The sequence below is a fragment of the Chiloscyllium plagiosum genome, unplaced genomic scaffold (assembly GCF_037043375.1).
Source record: "Chiloscyllium plagiosum isolate Xiang-an unplaced genomic scaffold, Cpla_swu_hap1 HiC_scaffold_1, whole genome shotgun sequence".
In the NCBI taxonomy this organism is placed as follows: Eukaryota; Metazoa; Chordata; class Chondrichthyes; order Orectolobiformes; family Hemiscylliidae; genus Chiloscyllium; species Chiloscyllium plagiosum.
The window spans coordinates 171,621,569-171,644,414 of NW_028270139.1; the positions used below are offsets into that span (position 1 = coordinate 171,621,569).

Here is a 22,846-nt window from a genome sequence, read left to right on the forward strand (position 1 = left end):
AGTGGTGGGCCTGTGGAATTCATTGCCACGGAGTGCAGTGGAAGCCGGGACGCTAAATGTCTTCAAGGCCGAGATTGATAGATTCTTGTTGTCTAGAGGAATTAAGGGCTACGGGGAGAACGCTGGTAAGTGGAGCTGAAATGCGCATCAGCCATGATTGAATGGCGGAGTGGACTCGATGGGCCGAATGGCCTTACTTCCACTCCTATGTCTTATGGTCTTATGGTCTTATCCAATCTAGGTATTATTTCACTTTCAAGAAAATATGAACCATCACTCAGAGGTCTCTTTGTTCAGCAACACTCCCCAGGAGCTTACCATTAAGTTTATAAATCCTGCCTTGATTTGCCTTTCCAAAATGCAGCACCTCACATTTATCTAAATTAAACTCCATCTGCCACTCCTCAGCCCATTGGCCCTTCTGACCAAGATTCCGTTGTAATAGAACATAGAAAAGCACAGCACAGAACAGGCCCTTAGGCCCATGATATTGTGCCGAGATTTAATCCTAATGTAATATATAGTAACTTAACCTACGCACCCCTCAACTCACTGCTATCCAAGTGCATGTCCAGCAGTCGCTTAAATGTCCCCAATGACTTCGCTTCCACCACCACAGCTGGCAACCCAATCCATGCACTCACAACTCTCTGCATAAAGAACCTACCTCTGATATCTCCTTTCTACTTTCCTCCTAATATCTTCAAACTATGACTTCACGTACCAGTCAATCCTGCCCTGGGGAACGTTTCTGGTATTGACTCTATCTATTCCTCTCATTATTTTGTATACCTCGATCAGGTCTCCTCTCTTCCTCCTTCTCTCCAGAGAGAAAAGTCCGAGCTTATTCAACCTTTCTTCATAAGGCAAGCCCTCCAGTCCAGGCAGCATCCTGGTAAACCTTTTATGCACCCTCCCCAAAGCCTCTGTATCTTTCCTATAGTAGGGCGACCAGAACTGGACACAATGTTCCAAGTGTGGTCTCACCAGGGACTTGTAGAGCTGTAGCAAAACCTTGCAGCTCTTAAACTCAATCCCCCTGTTAATGAAAGACAAAACACCATGTGCTTTCTTAACAACCCTTATCACTTGGGTGGCAACTTTGAGGGATCTATGCACTTGAACACCAAGATCCCTCTGTTCCTCCACACTGCCAAGAATCCTGTCTTTAATCTTATATTCTGCATTTGAGTTCGACGTTCCAAAGTGCATCACTTCGCATTTATCCAGGTTGAACTCCATCTGCCATTTCTCAGCCCAGCTCTGCATCCTGTCTATGTCGCACTGCAGCCTTCAGTAGCCCTTTGTACTATCGACGACATCTCCAACCTTCATGTCATCTGCAAATTTACTAACCCACCCCTCAACCTCCTCATCCAAGTTATTTATAAAAATGACAAGGAGCAGAGGCCCAAGAACAGAGTCGTGGAGGACCCCACTCAACACTGACCTCCAGGCAGAATACTTTCCATCTACAACCACTCTCTGCCTTCTGTCAGCCAACCAATTCTGAATCCAGATATCCAAATCTCCCTGTATCCCATACTTCCTGACCTTATGAATGAGCCTGCCATGGGGAACCTCATAAAATGCCTTACTGAAATCCATATACACCACATCCACTGCTCGACCTTCGTCGACCTGTCTTGACACCTCCTCAAAGAACTCAATAAGATTTGTGAGGCAGACCTGCCCTCACAATGCCATGCTGACTGCCTTTAATCACACTATACTTTGCCAAATTGTCATAAATCCTGTCCCTCAGAATTCTTTCCACAACTTTGCTGACCACAGATGTAAGACTGACTGGTCTGTAATTGCCAGGGATTCCCCTTCTTGAACAACATTCACCTCCTTTCAATCCTCCGGTACAACTCCCGTGGAGAGTGAGGAGACAAAGATCTTTGCCAGTGGCTTAAAAACCATCTTTCTTGCTTCCCGGAGCAGCCTAGGATAAATCTGGTCTGGCCCTGGGGACTTATCAATCTTAATGTTTTCCAAAATTTCCAGAACACCAACTTCATCAATCTTGATCTGGTCAAGACTGTATCCTAGCTCTTCTAAGTTTTCACTTACAACAAGTTCCCTTTCCTTGGTGAAAACTGAAGTAAAAAAACTCATTTTGGGCTTCCCCTATCTGCTCAGACTCCACGCACAAGTTCCCTACGCTATCCCTGATCGGCCCTACCTTCTCCCTGATCATTCTCTTATTCCTCACGTATGAGTAAAATGCCTTTGAAATCTCCCTAATTGTCTTGCCAAGCCTTTTTCGTGCCCCCTCCTAGCTCTCCTCAGTCTATTTCTGAGCTCCTTTCTAGCAAGCCTGTAATCCTCTAAAGCTGTGCTAGATCCTTGCTTCCCCACCTTACCTAAGCTGCCTTCTTCCTTTCGACGAGAAGGTCCTCTGTTCTCGTCATCCAAGGCTCCTTAATCTTACCCCTTCTTACCTGTCTCAGAGGAACAAATTTGTGCATCACTCACAACAACTGCTCCTTGAATAGTCTCAACGTGTCTTCTGTGCCCTTTCCATGGAACAACTGCTCCCAGGCTGTACTTCCCAACTCCTGTCTCATAGCGTCATAATTTCCTTTTCCTCAATTAAATATCTTCCCTCGGTAACTGCTCCTTTCACTCTCCAAAGCTATGCTAAATGTGAGGCAGTTGTGATCACTTTCACCAAAGTGCTTTCCCACCATGAGATCTGGCACCTGTCCTGGCTCGTTGCCGAGCACCAAATCCAAAATAGCCTCTCCCCTCGCCGGTCTGTCTACATACTGAGTAAGGAAACCCTCCTGAACACACCTGACAAAAACGGCTCCAGCCAAACCATCTGCACTAAGGAGCTTCCAGTCGATATTGGGAAAATTGAAATCACCCATAACAACAACCCTGCTACATTTGCATTTTTCCAGAATCTGCCCGTCTATGAGTTCTTCAATCTCCCTACTACTAATCTGAGGTAACCTTCTTTGCTGTCTACTCTCCCTCCAATTTTGGTGTCATCTGCAACTTACTAACTATACCTCCTATGTTCACATCCAAATCATTTATATAAATGACGAAAAGCAGTGGACCAGTACTGATCCTTGTAGCACACCATTGGTCAGAGGGCTCCAGTCTGAAAAGCAACCCTCCTCCACCACCCTCTGTCTTCTTCCTTTGAGTCAGTTCTATATCCAAATGGCTAGTTCTCTCTTATTCCATGTGATCTAACCTGGCTAGATTTCACTGCTCCTCAGATGCTGCCTGAACTGCTGTGCTCTTCCAGCATCACTAATCCAGAATCTGGTTTCCAGCATCTGCAGTCATTGTTTTTACCATGTTAAATTGCCCATCATGTTAGGTGCAGCAGGAAATGGATCTGGGTGGGTTACTCTGTGGAGGGTCGGTGTGGACTTGTTGGGCCGAAGGGCCTCTTTCAACACTGTAGAGAATCTAATCTAATCTAAATCTAATCAAACACCTTACTGAAGTCCATATAGATCACGTCTACTGCTCTGCCCTCATTAATCCACTTTGTTACTTCTTCAAAAAACTCAATCAAGTTCATGAGACATGATTTCTCATGCACAAAGCCATGTTGACTATCCCTAATCAGTCCTTGCCTTTCCAAGTACATGTATATCCTGCCCCTCAGGATTCCTTCCAACAACCTGCCCACCACCGATGTCAGGCTCACCAGTCTATCCACATCGAGGTGCACCCATATATTTGTTTCTTGTCCACACTTAACAAATTCCTCTCCATCTAAACCCTTAACACTATGGCAGTCCCAGTCCAAGTTTGTAAAGTTAAAATCTCCTACCATAACCCCCTGATTATTCTGGCAGATAACTAAGATCTCCTTACAAATTTGTTTCTCAATTTCCCTCTGACTATTGGAGAGTTTTTAATACAATCCCAACAAGGTGATCGTCCCGATCTTATTTCTCAGTTCCATGCAAATAATTTCCCTGGATGTATTTCTGGGAATATCCTCCCTAAGTAATACTATCCCTTATCAAAAACGCCACTCCCCCTCCTCTCTTGCCTCCCTTTCTATCCTTCTTGTACATTTGTATCCTGGAACATGAAGCTGCCAGTCCTGCCCATCCCTGAGCCATGTTTCTGTAATTGCTATGATATCCCAGTCCCATGTTCCTAACCATGCCCTGAGTTCATCTGCCTTCCCTGTTAGGCCACTTGCATTGAAATAAATGCAGTTGAATTTATCAGTCCTATTTTGTTCTCTGCTTTGTCCCTGCCTGCCCTGACTGTTTGACTCGCTTCTTTTCCCAACTGTACCAGTCTCAGATTGATCTCTTTCCTCACTATTTCCCTGGGTCCCACACTATCTCCCTGAGTCTCACCCCCCCCCCCCCCCCCCGGGTCCCACACTATCTCCCTGAGTCTCACCCCACCCCCACCCCCCCCGGGTCCCACACTATCTCCCTGAGTCTCACCCCACCCCCACCCCCACCCCCAACCCCCGTACCTTACGAATTTAAATCTTCCCGAGCAGCTCTAGCAAATCTCCCTGCCAGTATATTGGTCCCCTTCCAATTTAGGTGCAATCCATCATTTTTGAATGTCACTATGCTATCACCTCTGAGTCTGTCCTGCTGTTGGGACATGGCATATTCCGGGATTGTGATGGTGTGGTCCCGAGTATTGCCTGTAAGGTATAAAATCATGAGATTGAGTCTATCAGCTTCTGATTGGTTCAAACATTGATATAGGGCAATTAATCTGGACTCATGGGCTCACCAGGTCCCAAGAAACTGAGCATAAGAATATAAGACCTCGGAGCAGGAAGAGACAATTCAACCCCTTGAATCTGCTCCACCATTCAACAGAATTATCTCAGCCTCAACTCCACCTTCCTGACCACTCTCCATAACTATTCAAATTTAGGAAAACAAAAGAACTGCAGATAGAGTCAGAGGGATCTACAGCACGGAAACAGACCCTTCAGTCCAACTTGTCCATGCTGACCAGATATCCTAACCTAATCTAGTCCCATTTGCCAGCAATTGGCCTACATCCCACTAAACCTTTCCTATCCATTTACCCATCCAGATGCCTTCTAAATGCTGTAATTGTACCAGCCTCTACCACTTCCTCTGCCAGTTAATTCCATACATGCACCACCCTCTGCTCAAAAATGTTGCCCCTTCGGTCCCTTTTATATCTTTATCCTCTATCTGATTCTGCAAATCAGGAACAGAAACAGAAATTGCTGTAAAATCTCAGCAGGCCTGGAAGCCTATGTGGAGAGAAATCAGAGTTAATGTTTTGGTTCCAGTGACCTTTCCTGATGGAAGCCAGGGAAAAATTGCTATTTATACAGAAGATAGGGTGGAGTAGGTGGTAAGGAGTAAACAATAGGTGTGGCTAAGGGCAGTGGGAAACCAGCGGATTGGGAAACTTACAAAAACCAACAAAGGGCAAGCTAGCCAGTATTATAAAGGAAGACTGTTAGACATATAAAGGGCAAAAGAGAGGCAAAAATTGATGTTGGGTCACTGGGAAATGATGCTGGAGAGATAGTAGTGGGAAACAAGGAAATGGCTGAGGAACTGAATAGGTCAACATGAGGATTGCAGATGCTGGAGATTAGAGTTGTGATTAGAATGGTGCTGGAAAAGCACAGCAGATCAGGCAGCATCCAAAGAGCACAAAATTGATGTATCAGGCAAAAACCCTTCATCAGGAACTGAATAATTATTTCGCGTCAGTCTTTAAGAGAGTGAGGGGCAGAGCTGAGTATGGTGGCCATCATCCAGGAGAAGGTGCTAGAAAAGCTAAATGACCTAAAGTTGGATAAATCACCTGGATCAGATGGAATATACTCCAGAGTTCTAAGAGAGTTGAAGATAGTGGAGGCGTTAGTGGTGATCTTTCAGGAATTGCTAGAATCAGGGAGGGCCCAGAGGACTGAAAAATCACCAACGTGATTCCTCTGTTTAAAAAGGGAACAAGTCAAAATTACAGGCCGATTAGCCTAACCTCGGTTATGGGTAAGATCCTGGAATCCATTGTGAAGGATGAGATTTCAGAATACTTGGAATTGTATAGTAAAATAGAGCAAATTCATCATGGTTTCATCATGTTTGACAAATCTGTTAGAATTCTTTGAGGAAGTAATGCACAGTTTAGACCAAGGAGAGCCAATTGATGTTATCTACCTGAAACATTGTGGTCCCAACACAGAGACTTGTGGAATACTGCTTGTCACCAGCTGCCATTCTGAGAAGGACCCTTTTATCCCACTCTCACTACTTCCCCAGAAGAGATTCCAATGATCCAAAAATGCATCCTTACCTAGGCTGCATGTGACTCCAGACCCATAGCAATGTGGGGCCCTCTGGCCAAGTAGGGATGACCAATAAATGTTGGCTTAGCAGTGACAACATCACTCCATAAATAAGTACAAAATGCTGTTATAGATGGCTGTTGATGTCACAGAATATTTCATAGAATCACGACAGTACATCAGGAACTGAACAGCATCCCACACAGACCCTTCACTCCATCCTGTAGCCCAGTGTTTTACCATGACTAACTACCTAACCTGCACATCCCTAGACATTACAGGCACTTGTAGTGGGATAAAAGGGTCCTTCTCAGAATGGCAGCTGGTGACAAGCAGTATTCCACAAGTCTCTGTGTTGGGACCACAATGTTTCACTTTGTGCATTGAGAGCATAAGACATAGGCAGGGAAGCAAGGCCATTCGCCCCATCGAGTCCACTCCGCCTTTTAATCATGGCTGAAGGATATTTCAATTCCACTTACCCACACTCTACCCATAGCCCTTAATTCCTTGTGAGATCAATAATTTATCAATCTCTGCCTTGAAGACACCCAACGTCCTGGCCTCCACTGCGCTCCATGGCAATGAATTCCACAGGCCCACCACTCTCTGGCTGAAGAAATGTCTCCTCATTTCCATTCCAAATTGACCCCCTCTAATTTTAAGGCTGTGCCCACGGTCCTAGTCTCCCTGCCTAATGGAAACAACTTCCCAGCGCCCACCCTTTCTAAGCCATGCATTATCTTGTAAGTTTCTATTTGATCTCCCTTCAACCCTCTAAACTCTAATGAATACAATCTCAGGATCCTCAGCCGATCATCATATGTTGGGCCCCATTCCAGGGATCATCCATGTGAATGTCCGCTGGACTCGCTCCAGTGTCAGTATGTCCTTCCTGAGTGTGGGGCCCAAAATTGGACAGTATTCTAACTGAGGCCTGACTAGTCTCTGAAGCACATCACTGCTTCTTTATTCCAACCCTCTTGAGATATATGACAATATTACATTTGCTTTCTCAATCACGGACTCAACCTGCAAGTTAACCTTTAGAGAATCCTGTACGAGCAATTCCAGATCCCTTTATACTTTGGCTTTATGAATTTTCTCACCGTTTAGAAAATAGTCCTTGCCTGTATTCTTTTTTCCAAAGTGCAAGATCCCTCATGTTGAATTTCATCAGCCAATTCCTGGACCATTTTCCTAAACTGTCTAAATCCTTCTGCAGCCTCCCCACCTCCTCAGTACTACCTGCCTGTCCACCTAACTTTGTATCATCAGTGAACTTCACTAGGATGCCCCCAGTCCCTTCATCCAGATCATTAATATATAAAGTGAACAGCTGCGGCCCCAACACTGAACCCTGCGGGGCGCCACTTGTCACCGGCTGCAATCCCGATAAAGAACCTTTTATCCCAACTCTTTGCATTCTGTCAGACAGCCAATCCTCAATCCATGCCAATAGTTCACCTTGAACACCATGGGCCCTCTCCTTACTCAGCAGCCTCCCGTGAGGCACCTTATCAAAGGCCTTTTGGAAGTCTAGATAGACGACATCCACTAGGTTTCCCTGGTCTAACCTACTTGTTACCTCTTCAAAGAATTCTAACAGGTTTGTCAGGCATGACCTCCCCTTACTAAATCCATGCTGAGTTTTGCCTACAACTGAGGATAGGCTAATTGGCCTATAATTTTCCATCTTTTGACTTGGTCCTTTCCTGAACAAGTTGTTACAACAATGATTTTCCAGTCATCTCGGACCTTTCCTGACTCCGATGATTTTTGAAAGATCACAGTCAGCGCCTCCGGTATTTCCGCAGACACCTCCCTCAGTTCTCTGGGATGTAGCCCTTCAGGGCTAGAGATTTATCGATTTTTAGACCTTTTAGCTTTTCTAGCACTTTCTCTTTTGTGCTGGCTACTATACTCAACTCTGCCCCTTGACTCTCCTTAATTGTTGGGATATTACTCATGTCTTCCGCTGTGAAGACTGACACAAAGTATTTATTAAGTTAAAAATCACACAATGCTGGGTTATAACCCAACAAATTTAATTAGAAGCACTAGCTTTCAGAGCGCTGCTCCTTCATCATGTGGTCGTGAAGTACACAATTGTAAGACAGAATTTATAGCAAAAGTTTACAGTGTGGTGTAACCGAAATTATATATTGAAAAATACCTTGATTGTTTGTTAAGTCTCATCTGTTCGAATGACCATGATAGTTTCACTTCTTTCATATGTAAATCGCAAAACTTTTTTTTAAGTGAACTTGAGAATGTAACTTTTAAAAAATGTTTTATGATTTACATATGAAAGAAGTGAAGATAATATGATCATTCGAACAGATGAGAAACTTAACAAACAATCAAGGTATTTTTCAATGTATAATTTCAGTTACATCACACTGTAAACTTTTGCTATAAATTCTGTGTCTTACAGTCGTGTACTCCACAAGCACCTCCAGTCATAGAGCAGCAGAGCTCTGAAAGCTAGTGCTTCCAATTAAACCTGGTGGACTATAACCTGGTGTTGTGAGAATTTTAACTTTGTACACCCCAGTCCAACACCGGCATCTCCAAATCATGACTTACTATATTCTTCAGCTCTTTCCTTATCTCCCAGCACGAGCCTTCCTGCATCAATTTGGAACGGCCCAATTTCAACTTCTGCCTCTTGTTTGTTTCTTATATGTTGAAAGAAACTTTTACTATCATTTCTAATATTACTGGCTAGCTTACCTTCATATTTGAGCCTCTCCTTCTTTATTTTTCTCTTTGTTATCCTTTGTAATCTTCCCAATCTTCTGCTTTCCCAGTGCTCTTGGCCACTTTTTAAAGCTCTCTCTTTTTCTGTGATACATTTCCTGACTTCCTTTGTCAGCCATGGCTGTCTAAGCCCCTCCCTTTCTTTTCTTTGGGATGACCCTCTGTACTGTGTCCTCAATTACACCCAGAAACTCCTGCCATTGTTGCTCGACTGTCTTCCCCACTGGGCTCTGCTTCCAGTTGATTTTCATTAGTTCCTCTCTCATGCCCCTGTAATTACCTTTGTTTAACTGTAACACCATTACATCCAAATTTGCCTTCTCTCTTTCAAACTGCAGACTGAATTCTACCATATTATGATCGCTGTCTCTAAAGTGTTCCCTTACTTTAAGATCTTTTATAAAGTCTGGCTAATTACATAGAATTAAGTCCAGAATAGCCTGCTCCTTTGTGGGCTCCATCACTAGCTGTTCCAAAAAGCCATCCTGTAAGTATTCCATGAATTCCCTTTCTTTGGATCCATTGGCAACATTATTCACCCAGTCCATCTGCATGTTGAAGTCCCCCATGATCACTGTGACCTTGCCTTTCTGACATACCCTATCTATTTCCTGGCATATCTTGTACCCCTGGTCCTGACCATTGCTAGGAGGTCTGTACATAACTCCCATTATGGTTTTTTTGCTTTGTGGTTCCTCAACTCCACCCACACAGACTCCACATCATCTGACCCTATGTCATTCAGTGCTATAGAATTCATCTTATTCTTAACTAACAAGGCAACCACGCCCCCTCTACCCATCTCCCTGTCTTTCGATACATTGTAAATCCTTGGATGTTTAACTGCCGGTCCTGAACCCCCTGCAACCACATCTCTGTGACGCCTACCACATCATTATCATTCACGATGATTTGTGCCGTTAATTCATCTCCTTTGTTACAAATACTAAGAGCATTCAGGGAAAGCGCCTTAATGCTAATTTTCATATCCTCATGATTTCCAACATCTCTAGTAATATGTCCTAAGTTATCCTTCCTTTTTGCTTCATTCCTAGTCTACCAGAGGGGCAGCCGGGAAGGAAAGCAGTGAGTATAAATACTCACCCTTCGACCCCAAAGGTCATTTTGAGTGCGAGCAGCAGCAGAGTGTAAAGGAACCCGGAAGGCGACAGCTAAGGTGAGACAGTTTGTTTTAAAATTACTTACTGTGGGCAGCGGTGTTTTTTTTTCTCTTCACAGAAAGAGCGGGAGCAGCAGGGGGAAGTGACGAAGACCAGAGGGGCAGCCGGGTAGGTTTTTTCCCTATAAAAGCGTGCAGGAGAAGAACCCGAGGCACTACAGAGGTAGTGCATCCGACCCTCCCTCCTCCTCTAACCTAATAATAAGACCCGTTGTGGTAAGTAGGTAAGTGCTGCATTTTGCTTGTTCTATTCTTTAGACACAGTTTTTTTTAAAAAAAAGGTTACTTTTAGAGGGATGGCAGTGAAGGCAGTGCAATGTTCCTCTTGGAACATGTTTGAGGTGAGGGATGCCATGGACGTCCCTGCAGATTACACTTGCAGGAAGTGCACCCATCTCCAGCTCCTCCAAGATCGTGTTAGGGAACTGGAGCTGGAGTTGGATGAACTTAGGATCATTCGGGAGGCAGAGGGGATCATAGATCGGAGCTTTAGGGAAGTAGTAACTCCAAAGATTGCAGACAGATGGGTGACAGTGAGGGGGACTGGGAGGAAGCAGCCAGTGCAGGGACCCCCTGCGGCCGTTCCCCTCAAGAACAAGTATACCATTTTGGATACTTTTCGGGGGGACGACTTACCAGGGATAAGTCATGGGGCTCAGGCCTCTGGCACGGAGCCTGTCCCCGTTGCTCAGAAGGGAAGGGTGGAGAAGAGCAGAGCAATAGTAATTGGGGACTCGATAGTTCGGGGCACAGATAGGGGGTTTTGTGGGGGCGAGAGAGACTCACGTTTGGTATGTTGCCTCCCAGGTGCAAGGGTACGTGATGTCTCTGATCGTGTTTTCCGTGTCCTTAAGGGGGAGGGGGAGCAGCCCGAAGTCGTGGTCCACATTGGCACCAATGACATAGGTAGGAGGAGGGCTGAGGATGTTAGGCAGGCTTTCAGGGAGCTAGGTTGGAAGCTCAGAGTTAGACCGAACAGAGTTGTTGTCTCTGGTTTGTTACCCGTGCCACGTGATAGAGAGTCAAGGAATAGGGAGAGAGAACAGTTAAATGCGTGGCTACAGGGATGGTGTAGGAGGGAGGGATTCCGGTATCTGGATAACTGGGGTTCTTTCTGGGGAAGGTGGGACCTCTATAAACAGGATGGTCTACACCTGAACCTGAGGGGCACCAGTATCATTGGCGGGAGGTTTGCTAGTGCTCTTTGGGGGGGGTTTAAACTAAGTCTGCAGGGGCATGGGAACCTAGACTGTAGCTTTAGGGTGCAGGACCTGGAGTGTAGAGAGGTTAGGAACATGGTATCAATCTCAAAGGAGGGTGCCTGTAAACAGGAAAGTGGCTTGAAGTGTGTATACTTCAATGCAAAAAGTATACGAAATAAGGTAGGTGAACTTGCAGCGTGGGTTGGTACCTGGGACTTCGATGTTGTGGCTATTACGGAGACATGGGTAGAACAGGGACAGGATTGGCTGTTGCAGGTTCCAGGGTTTAATTGTTTTAGTCGGGTCAGAGGTGGGGGTAAAAGAGGGGGAGGTGTGGCATTGCTTGTCAAAGATAGTATTACAGCTGTGGAAAGGACGATGGATGAAGACTCGCCATCTGAGGTAGTTTGGGCTGAGGTTAGGAATAGGAAAAGTGAGGTCACCCTGTTAGGAGTTTTTTACAGGCCTCCTAATAGTCCTAGAAACGTAGAAGAAAGGATTGTGAGGATGATTCAAGAGAAGAGTGAAAGTAATAGGGTGGTTGTTATGGGGGACTTTAACTTTCCTGATATTGATTGGGAAAGCTATAGCTCTAGTTCGTTAGATGGGTCAGTGTTTGTCCAATGTGTGCAGGAGGGTTTCCTGACACAATATGTAGATAGGCCAACAAGAGGTGAGGCCATACTGGATTTGGTTCTGGGTAACGAACCAGGCCAGGTGTTAGAATTAGAGGTAGGTGAGCACTTTGGGGACAGTGACCACAATTCGGTGACTTTTACTCTAGTGATGTAGAGGGATAAGTGTGCACTGCAGGGCAAGAGTTATAGCTGGGGGCAGGGAAATTATGATGCGGTGAGGAATGACATAGGATGCGTGGCTTGGAAAAGTAGGCTTCAAGGCAAGGGCGTAATTGATATGTGGAGCTTGTTCAAGGAGCAACTATTGAGTGTCCTTGATAAGTATGTACCTGTCAGGCAGGGAGGAAAGGGTTGTGTGAGGGAGCCGTGGTTTAATAAGGAATTGGAATCCCTTGTTAAATGGAAGAGGGCGGCCTATGTAAAGATGAGGCGTGAAGGTTCAATTGGGGGGAATTGAGAGTTATAAGGTAGCCAGGAAGGACCTGAAGAGGGAGCTAAGAGCAGCAAGGAGGGGACATGAAAGGTCCTTAGTTGGTAGGATTAGGGAAAACCCTAAGGCTTTCTATAGGTATGTCAGGAATAAAAGAATGACTAGGATAGGAATAGGTCCAGTCAAGGATAGTAGTGGGAAGTTGCGTGTGGAGGCTGAAGAGATTGGGGAGACACTGAATGAATACTTTTCGTCAGTATTCACTCAGGAACAGGACATTGTTGCCGATGTGAATATTGAGTCACAATTAAGTAGAATGAATGGCTTTGAGATATGTTGGGAAGAGGTGTTGGAAATTCTGGAAAGGGTGAAAATAGATAAGTCCCCTGGGCCTGATGGTATTTATCCTAGGATTCTCTGGGAAGCAAGGGAGGAGATTGCAGAGCCATTGGCCTTGATTTTTATGTCCTCGTTGTCTACAGGAGTAGTGCCAGAAGACTGGAGGATAGCAAATGTGGTTCCCTTGTTCAAGAAGGGGAGTAGGGATAACCCTAGTAACTATAGGCCGGTGAGTCTCACTTCTGTTGTGGGCAAAGTCTTCGAGAGAATTGTAAGGGATAGGATTTATGAACATCTGGATAGGAATAATGTGATCAAGGATAGTCAGCATGGTTTTGTGAAGGGTAGGTCATGCCTCACAAACCTTATTGAATTCTTTGAGAAGGTGACTAAGGAGGTGGACGAGTGGAAAGCGGTAGATGTGGTGTATATGGATTTTAGTAAGTCGTTTGATAAGGTTCCCCATGGTAGGCTACTTCAAAAAATACAGAGGTATGGCATTGAGGGTGAGTTGGAGGTTTGGATTAGGAATTGGCTGGCTGGAAGAAGACAGAGGGTAGTAGTTGATGGTAAAGGTTCATCTTGGAGTGCCGTTACTAGCGGTGTTCCGCAAGGATCTGTTTTGGGACTATTGCTGTTTGTCATTTTTATAAATGACCTGGAGGAAGGGCTAGAAGGTTGGGTGAGCAAGTTTGCGGATGATACGAAAGTCAGAGGAGTTGTGACAGTGAGGAAGGATGTGGCATGTTACAGCGGGATATAGATAAGCTGCAGAACTGGGCAGAAAGGTGGCAAATGGAGTTCAATGTAGCTAAGTGTGAGGTGATTCACTTTGGTAAGAGTAACAAAAAGATGGGGTACTGGTCTAATGGTCGGATACTTGGTAGTGTGGATGAGCAGAGGGATCTTGGTGTCCATGTACACAGATCTTTGAAAGTTGCCATCCAGGTGAAGAAGGCATATGGCGTACTGGCTTTTATTGGTAGAGGAATTGAGTTCCGGAGTCCTGAGATCATGTTGCAGTTGTAGAAGACTCTGATGCGGCCGCATCTGGAATATTGTGTGCCGTTTTGGTCGCCATACTATAGGAAGGATGTGGAGGCACTGGAACGGGTGCAGAGGAGGTTTACCAGGATGTTGCCTGGTATGGTAGGAAGATCGTATGAGGAAAGGCTGAGGCACTTGGGGTTGTTTTCATTGGAGTAAAGAAGGTTTAGGGGTGACTTGATAGAGGTGTACAAGATGATTAGGGGTTTAGATCGGGTTGACCGTGAGAACCTTTTTCCACGTATGGAGTCAGCTATTACGAGGGGGCATAGCTTTAAATTAAAGGGTGGTAGGTATAGGACAGATGTTAGGAGTAGGTTCTTTACTCAGCGAGTCGTGAGTTCATGGAATGCCCTGCCAGTAGCAGTGGTGGACTCTCCCTCTTTATGGGCATTTAAGCGGGCATTGGATAGGCATATGGAGGATAGTGGGCTAGTGTAGGTTGGGTGGGCTTGGATCGGCACAACATCGAGGGCCAAAGGGCCTGTACTGCGCTGTATTCTTCTATGTTCTATGTTCTATACCTTGAACTTAAACCCTACACACATGCTAACCTGCTGCTTATTTTTCTACTTGCCTCCAAACTCCCTGTCGCTTTCCCTTTCCCTTCCCCCTGACTCACAAGTTTAAAGCCCTAGTGACCACCCTATTTATCCTTTTTACCAGAACACTGGTTCCAGATTGGTTCAGGTGGAGACCATCCCATCGGTACAGATCTACCCGGTTCCAAAACTGATGCCAATGTCCCATGAAATGGAATCCCTCTTTCCCACACCAATCTCTTAGCCACGTGTTTACTTCCCTAATTTTCTTATCCCTATGCCAATTAGCATGTGGCTCGAGCAGTAATCCAGGGATTATGACCCTCGAGGACCTGTTCTTCAATTTCTTTCCTCGTGCTCGATAATCCCCAAGCAGGTCCTCCTTCCTAGCCTTGCCTATGTTGTTGGTGCCAACGTGGACCACAACAACGGGATCTTCTCCCTCCCGCTCCAATATCCTTTCAAGCTGGTTGGAGATGTCCTGCACCCTGGCTGCGGGCAAGCAACACACCATGTGGAACTCCTGATCCAACTCACAAAGGATTCTATCTGATTCCCCTAATTATGGAATCCCCTATAACAACTACTTGTCTTTTTGCTCCCCCACACCCTTTGAATGGCCTTCTGCCACGGTGCCATGGTCAGCTAGCTCATCCTGTCCACATCCTTATCCATACACGGAGCAAAAATCTCATACCTGTTGGACAAGGTCAGGGGCTGAGGCTTCTCCACTCCTGAACTCAGAATCCCCCTACCTGCCTCACTTACAGTCACACCCTGTTGTCCCTGATCATTAACTGAATTTAAATTACTTAATCTACCGGGTGTGACTGCCTCCTGAAACAAAGCGTACAGGTAACTCTCCCCCATCCCAGATGTGCCGCAGTGTTTGAAGCTCAGCTTCCAGATCATCAATTCTGATCCGGAGTTCTTCCAGCAACCGATACTTGCTGCAGATGTGGTCACTGCCGCTCACAATGGGATCAGCCAGCTCCCACATCATACAGCTACAGCACTTCACCTGCCCAGCCATCTCTACTTATTTCAATAATTTATACAAATTTATGAATTAAATAATTTCTACTACTTCTCTAAGTTCTTATTCAACTCACCAACTAACAATAAACTTTCAATCGATCACACGATACATGACAAATATAAATTGAAACGCCTTACCTGAGCAACACACGAGAGTATGTTTTTTTTGGTTAGAGGAGGAGAACGGGTGGGAGACACTACACGTGTAGTGTCTCGGGATTCAGCCGTTGCCCAAATATATACCCAGCAGCGTCTGCTCCTCGCTGTGGCCTCCTCCCTCTGCTGCTCCTTTAAAAAGAGAGAGTGCTCCTCCCTCTCACCTCTCGACAAATGGAGGCCCCGACGCCTGAGGTCAGCTTTTTAAACGGTCTTATCACCTTCCCAGCAGTCCCCTGCTCCTCCCTCTTACCTCTCAACAAATGGAGGTCCCGACGCCTGAGGTAAGACTTTAAAATAGTTTTACTCACACTCAGGTGGATGGATGTGCAAGAAAATCTCTGCTGGATGTGAAACGATCCTTCTGGGGCCTTGAACGGATGTGTGCAGGGAGATGTGGACACAAGTTTTGAACCTCTTGCGACAGCAAGGGAAGGTGCCAGATGTGGAGAATTGGTTAGTGTTTGGATGAGGGAGCATGGCCGCAACAAGTCTCTGCAGAACACAGATTGGGGTGCGGAGGGAACTATAACATAAGGTTGAGGAAACAGGATTCAGACAGAGCAGTGGAGGGATACAGGATAGCCAGAAGGGACCTGAAGAAAGGGATTAGGAGAGCTAAGAGAGGGCATGAAAAATCGTTGGCGGATAGGATCAAGGATAACCCCAAGGCATTTTATGCGTATGTGAGAAACCAGAGAATGACGAGAACGAGGGTAGGTCCGATCAAGGACAGTAGTGGGAGACTGTGTATTGAGTCGGAAGAGATAGGAGAGGTCTTGAACAAGTACTTCTCTTCAGTATTTACGAACGAGAGGGACCGTATTGTAGAAGAGGAGAGTGTGAAATGGACTGGTAAGCTAGAAGAGATACCTGTTAGAAAGGAAGATGTGTTGGACATTTTGAACAACTTGAGGATAGACAAGTCCCCCGGGCCTGACGGGATATATCCTAGGATTATGTGGGAAGCAAGAGAGGAAATTGCAGTACCGTTGGCAATGATCTTCTCGTCTTCACTGGCAAAGGGGGTGGTACCAGGGGACTGGAGAGTAGCGAATGTTGTGCCCCTGTTCAAAAAAGGGAATAGGGATAACCCCGGGAATTACAGGCCTGTTAGTCTTACTTCTGTGGTAGGCAAAGTAATGGAAAGGGTACTGAGGGATAGGATTTATGAGTATCTGGAAAGACACTGCTTGATTAGGGACAGCCAGCACGGATTTGTGAAGGGTAGGTCTTGCCTTACAAGTCTTATTGAATTCTTCGAGGAGGTGACCAAGCATGTGGATGAGGGAAGAGCAGTGGATGTAGTGTACATGGATTTCAGTAAGGCATTTGATAAGGTTCCCCATGGTAGGCTTATGCGGAAAGTCAGGAGGCATGGGATAGAGGGAAATTTGGCCAATTGGATAGAAAACTGGCTAACCGGTCGAAGGCAGAGAGTGGTGGTAGATGGTAAATACTCAGCCTGGAGCCCAGTTACAAGTGGAGTTCCGCAGGGATCAGTTCTGGGTCCTCTGCTGTTTGTAATTTTTATTAATGACTTAGATGAGGGAGTCGAAGGGTGGGTCAGTAAATTTGCAGATGATACGAAGATAGGTGGAGTTGTGGACAGTGAGGAGGGCTGTTGTCGGCTGCAGAGGGACTTAGATATGATGCAGAGCTGGGCTGAGGAGTGGCAGATGGAGTTCAACCCTGCCAAGTGTGAGGTTGTCCATTTTGGAAGAACAAATAAGAATGCGGAATACAGGGTTAATGGTAGGGTTCTTAGCCAGGTGGAGGAACAGAGGGATCTTGGGGTCTATGTACATAGATCTTTGAAGGTTGCCACTCAGGTGGATAGAGTTTGTAAGAAGGCCTATGGAGTATTATCGTTCATTAGCAGAGGGATTGAATTCAAGAGTCGTGAAGTGATGTTGCAGCTGTACAGGACTTTGGTTAGGCCACAGTTGGAGTACTGTGTGCAGTTCTGGTCGCCTCACTATAGGAAAGATGTGGAAGCTTTGGAGAGGGTGCAGAGAAGATTTACCAGGATGTTGCCTGGAATGGAGAGGAAGTCGTACGAGGATAGGTTGAGAGTTCTCGGCCTTTTCTCGTTGGAACGGCGAAGGATGAGGGGTGACTTGATAGAGGTTTATAAGATGATCAGAGGAATAGATAGAGTAGACAGTCAGAAACTTTTTCCCCAGGTACAACAGAGTGTTACAAGGGGACATAAATTTAAGGTGAAGGGTGGAAGGTATAGGGGAGATGTCAGGGGTGGGTTCTTTACCCAGAGAGTGGTGGGGGCATGGAATGCACTGCCCGTGGGAGTGGTGGAGTCGGAATCATTGGCGACCTTTAAGCGGCATTTGGATAGGTACATGGATGGGTACTTAATCTAGGTTAGAAGTTCGGCACAACATCGTGGGCCGAAGGGCCTGTTCTGTGCTGTATTGTTCTATGTTCTATGTTCTATGTTCTATAACTCTGGTGACGAGGTCTGATTGTAGGTGGCAGAAATGGCAGAGGGTAATACATTGTATCTGGAGATTGGTGGGGTGGAAGATTCTACCCAGAGGGGTTTGGAGGGGTGAAGTTCAAGGGTGGAGGTGCGGGAATTGGAGGAGATGCACTGGAGGATGTCATCGACCACGTGGGAGGGGAAATTGTGCTCCTTGAAACAGGAGGCCATCTGGGATGTCCTGGAATATAATTGCTCCTCGTGGGAGAGGATCTGGGAGTAAGGGATAGTGTTTTTACAGGAGGGAAGATGGGAGGTAGCTGTGGGAGTTGGTGGGTTTGAAATAGATGTCCGTGTTAACTCAGTCATCGGAGAGGTCCAGGAAGGGGCAGGAGGTGTCCAGCTGAGTTAAGGTCAGGGTGGAAGGTGTTAGTGAAGTTGATGAACTGTTTGACCTCCTCATGGGAGCACGAGGTAGCTCCAATTCAGTCATTGATGGAGTAGAGGAAAAGGTGGGGGATGGTGCCAGTGTAACTGCGGAACATGGACTGTTCCACGTACCCAACGAAGAGGGAGGCATAGCAGTGGATGCTCATGGCTATCCCTTTGGTCTGAAGGAAGTGGGAGAATTTAAAGGAGAAGTTATTGAGGGTGAAGACCAGTTCTGCCAATTGAATGTGTGTTGGTGGAGGGGTACTGGTTAGGTGGTGGGAGAGGAAGAAACGGAGGGCCTGGAGGCCTTCGTCATGGCAGATAGACATATATAGGGACTGGATGTCCACGATGAAGATGAAGTATTAGGGGCCAAGGAAATGAAAGGCATGGAGAAGGTGGAGGGTGTGGGTGGTAACCCAAATGTATGTGGGGCATTCCTGAACCAAGGAGGACAGGATGATGTCGATATGAGGAGCTAAGTTCAGTGAGGCAGGGGCAGGTGGAGAGAGTAGGTCGACTGCGGCAGGCAGATTTGTGGATTTTGGGTAAGAGGTACAACTGAGTTATGGGGTTGTGGAACTATGAGATTGGTGGCTGTGGATAAGAGATCCCCTGAGGTGGTGAAATTGTGGATGGTCTGGACAATGATGGTTTGGTAAGGGGAGGTGAGGTCGTGGTTGAGGAGGCGATAAGGCTAGGTGTCTGTGAGTAGGCACCTGGCTTCGGTGATATCAAGGTTAATGTGCCAAATGACTACTCTCGGCCCTTTCTATCCCACCCACCCATCCCCACTTCCACCCTTGTCCAATGGTTTAATGGTGAGGTTGCGGTTGGAGCAGAGGGAATGGAGGTCTGCATTTTGCAAGGGTGAGAGGTTGGAGTGCGAGTCATAGGGTCATACAACATGGAAACATACACTTCGATCCAAATATTCATGCCAACCATGAAACTAAATCTCTTCCCACATTTGGCCCTTATCCCTCCAAAGCTTTCCTATTCATGCTCTTACCCAAATATATTTTCAACATTGTAACTGTACCTGCATCCACAATGATCCTCTGGCACTTCATTCCACACACTAACCACACTGTGTAATAAGTTGCCCCTCATGTCCTTTTTAAATATTTCACCTCTCATCTGCAAAATACACCCCCCCCAGTTTTGGGTCTCCCACCCAAGGGGAAAAAACCTTTGCTGGTCGCCTTGTCTTTTCCCCTCATGATTTTTTTAAATCTCTGCGAGGTCACTCCTCAATCTCCTATGGACCCCAGTGAAAAAATATCCAGCCTATTTTTGAGAACTCAAACTCTCCATTCTCGACGACATCCAGGTAAATCTTTTTTGAACTCGCTTCAATTTAATAATACTCATCTATATCATTTATGAATATAATAAACAATAAGTGACCCAGCACTGATCTCTGTAGTACACCACTGCACACTGGACTCCAGTCACACAAACAGCTTTCTACCACCTCTCTCTGTTTCCTGTCACTGAGCGAATTTTGGAGCCAACTTGCCAAGTTATCTTGCATCCCATGAGCGAAATATTTATCATCAGTCTCCCACTTGGGAACCTGTCAAAGGCCTTAATGAAATCCATATAAACTACATCAAGTATCCGACCTTTTTCGACATGTTGGTCACTTCCTCAAAGTTCAATCAGATTTGCTTCCTCTGATAAAATCAACTAGGAGAAAGTGAGGACTGCAGATGCTGGGGATCAGAGCTTAAAAATGTGTTGCTGGAAAAGGAGATGGAGAATCGACGTTTCGGGCATAAGTCCTTCTTCAGGAATGAGGAGGGTGTGCCAAGCTGGCTAAGATAAAAGGTAGGGAGGAGGGACTAGGGGGAGGAGTGTTGGGAATGCGATAGGTGGAAGGAGGTTAAGTTAAGGGTGATAGGCCAGAGAGGGAGTGGGGGCGGAGAGGCCGGGAAGAAGATTGCAGGTCAAGAAGGCGGTGCTGAGTCTGAGGGTTGGGACTGAGAAAAGGTGGGGGGAGGGGATGAGATGAACAGTTTTTTTCTTCAAGTGTTATATTATGTTTAAAGCAAAAGCTTATTAAAACTAAATCAACACGTTCCAGTTCGGATTTCAGATTCAATTTGGAACCAATTCTACATTTGCACAAAGCTTCTCATGCACAGAATAAACATTGTATTGTAAACCCCACTGCGAAGCCTGATGACCAGACTCCTCAGTCTTCTCCTTACCACAGGTCTGCCACAGTCACAATCCTCGCCTTTCTCCAAGAAAAGGTTGCCACACTCTTGGCCTGCAACCAGCTGGTCAAGGTTTGGTAAGTTGTACAGACACATCCCAAGACCACGGCCAATGCTGTTCACCAGGTCCTGTCGGCTGCAACTGCTGAAGGCTTGTGGCATTACTAAACTGAAGATAAAAATGCACAAGAGTGTCAAAGGGGCACGAAGAAAACACAAAAGCCAGAGAAGACAGAATTGCAGGATTGCAGATGGAGAAGTGGAACCAGATAACTCTATTTTAAATATTCATCATGGAATGTGGGCTTTGGCTCACTTGGCTGCATTTATGCCCATCTATAACTGCCCAGTGCACAGTGAAGAGTCAACCACATTTCTGGAGATATGGAGTCACATGTCAGACAGTACAGGTAAGGACAGCAATTTCCTTACCTAAAGGATATTCGTGAATCAGATAGGGCTTCCAACAATTGATGATGTCATGGTCACTATTAGACGAACATTTTATTTTGAGATTACTATTGAATCCAAATGTCATTATCTCCCACAGTGATGTCCCTAGAATATTAACTGGGGTTCTGGATTGCAGGTCTAGTGACGTTATCAAAATGCCATTGCCTCCCCCTCATTACTTGCGGAAGTTATATGAGCAATAGATCAAGGGGAACAGGTGTCCTTAGTGTTTCAGAAGTTCCACATCAAAGGCTATTGTGGAAAAGAAAGGCTCATGATGTAAAGAGTAGAATATTGCCACAGATAAAAGATTAGTTGTTTGTAGTCATAAATAGGCCTAGAAGATGTAATTAATGGATCGTTACAAGGATTAATGTTGGCTCCTAACTATTTTTGTCTTTATAAATGATTTGACACCTGTGGAGGAGAGCAAGATGGATCATCTACTCATCTCTTCTTGCTGAAGTTTGTTGCAAATGTTTCAGCCTTGTCTTTTCAGTTATGTGCTGAACTCCATAAGTTATGGGATTGTTTCACCCTCTTTATACCATGCTAGAGACGGTGTTGTGAGAAGCCGGAGATGGTTTGAATGCCAAGAAGCAGAGAAGTTAGGAGCAAGAGTAAATCATTCGACCCCTCAAGCCTGCAACACCATTCAATGTGATCATGGCTGATCGTCGAGCTCAATACTGTAATTCTGCTCTCCCCCATATCCTTTGATCCCTTTAGCTACAAAAGCCATATCTACCTCCTTCTTGAAAACACACAATATTTTGACCTCAAACTGTTCCTGTGGCAGTGAATTCTGCAAGCTCACCACTCTCGAGGTGAAGAAATTTCTCTTCATCTCAGTCCTAAAAGGTTTACCCCATATACTTAAACTATGATTCCTGGTTCTGGACTCACCCATCATGGAGAACATCCTTTCTGCATCTAGCCTGTGTAATCCTATGAGAATTTTGACAGCATCAATTGAGACTCCCCCCCACCCCATTCTTCTAAATTCCAATGAATAGAATCCGAATCAATTCAGTCTGTCCTCATACGCCAGTCCTGTCATCCCAGAAATCAAACTGGTAGATGTTTGCTGCAGTCCCTCTATAGTAAGAACATCCTTCTTCAGGCAAGGAGACTAAAACTGCACACAATATTTCAGGTGTAGCCTCCCCAATTCCCTTGCATAATTGCAGAAAGACATTCTTGTTCCTGTTCTCAAATCCTCTCGCTAAGGCTGTTGAAATCATTTTGCAATATTTCTGCATCCTTCTGCTCACCATTCCAACCAGCTTTGTGTTGTCTGCACGATTTGAGATTATGCATTAATATATATCATGAATAGTTGTGGCCTGAATACTGATACCTGCAGTTTCCCATGAATCACTGCCTACCATTCAGAGAAAGGCCCATTTGTTCCGACTGCTTGTTTCACATCTTCTTACCAACGTTTGTATCCATCTCAGTACACTGCCTAAATTCCATACAGTTTAATTTTCCACAATATCCACAATTCATAGTGGTTGGAGAAAAAAGAGAAATAAAAAGGTTTTGATTTACCTGGGAGCTTGGCAGCAGGAGTGTAATGCGATGACCATTTAGGGGCCAAATTTCAAACAGAATGACAAAAGATTTACTCCTTGGATCATTAACTGAAGCATGAGCAAGTATG

The 22,846-nt window shown here is 45.5% G+C and overlaps 1 protein-coding gene across 1 annotated transcript in view; it reads right to left on the reverse strand.

Moving 5' to 3' along the window:
• LOC122548889 (disintegrin and metalloproteinase domain-containing protein 12) overlaps positions 1 to 22,846 on the reverse strand; it is a 257,353-nt gene that overhangs the window by 87,281 nt on the left and 147,226 nt on the right. Inside the window, exon 12 of the mRNA XM_087992297.1 lies at positions 20,719 to 20,896. Coding sequence (XP_087848423.1) covers positions 20,719 to 20,896 — 178 coding nt within the window. The remainder of the gene's footprint in view (positions 1 to 20,718; positions 20,897 to 22,846) is intronic.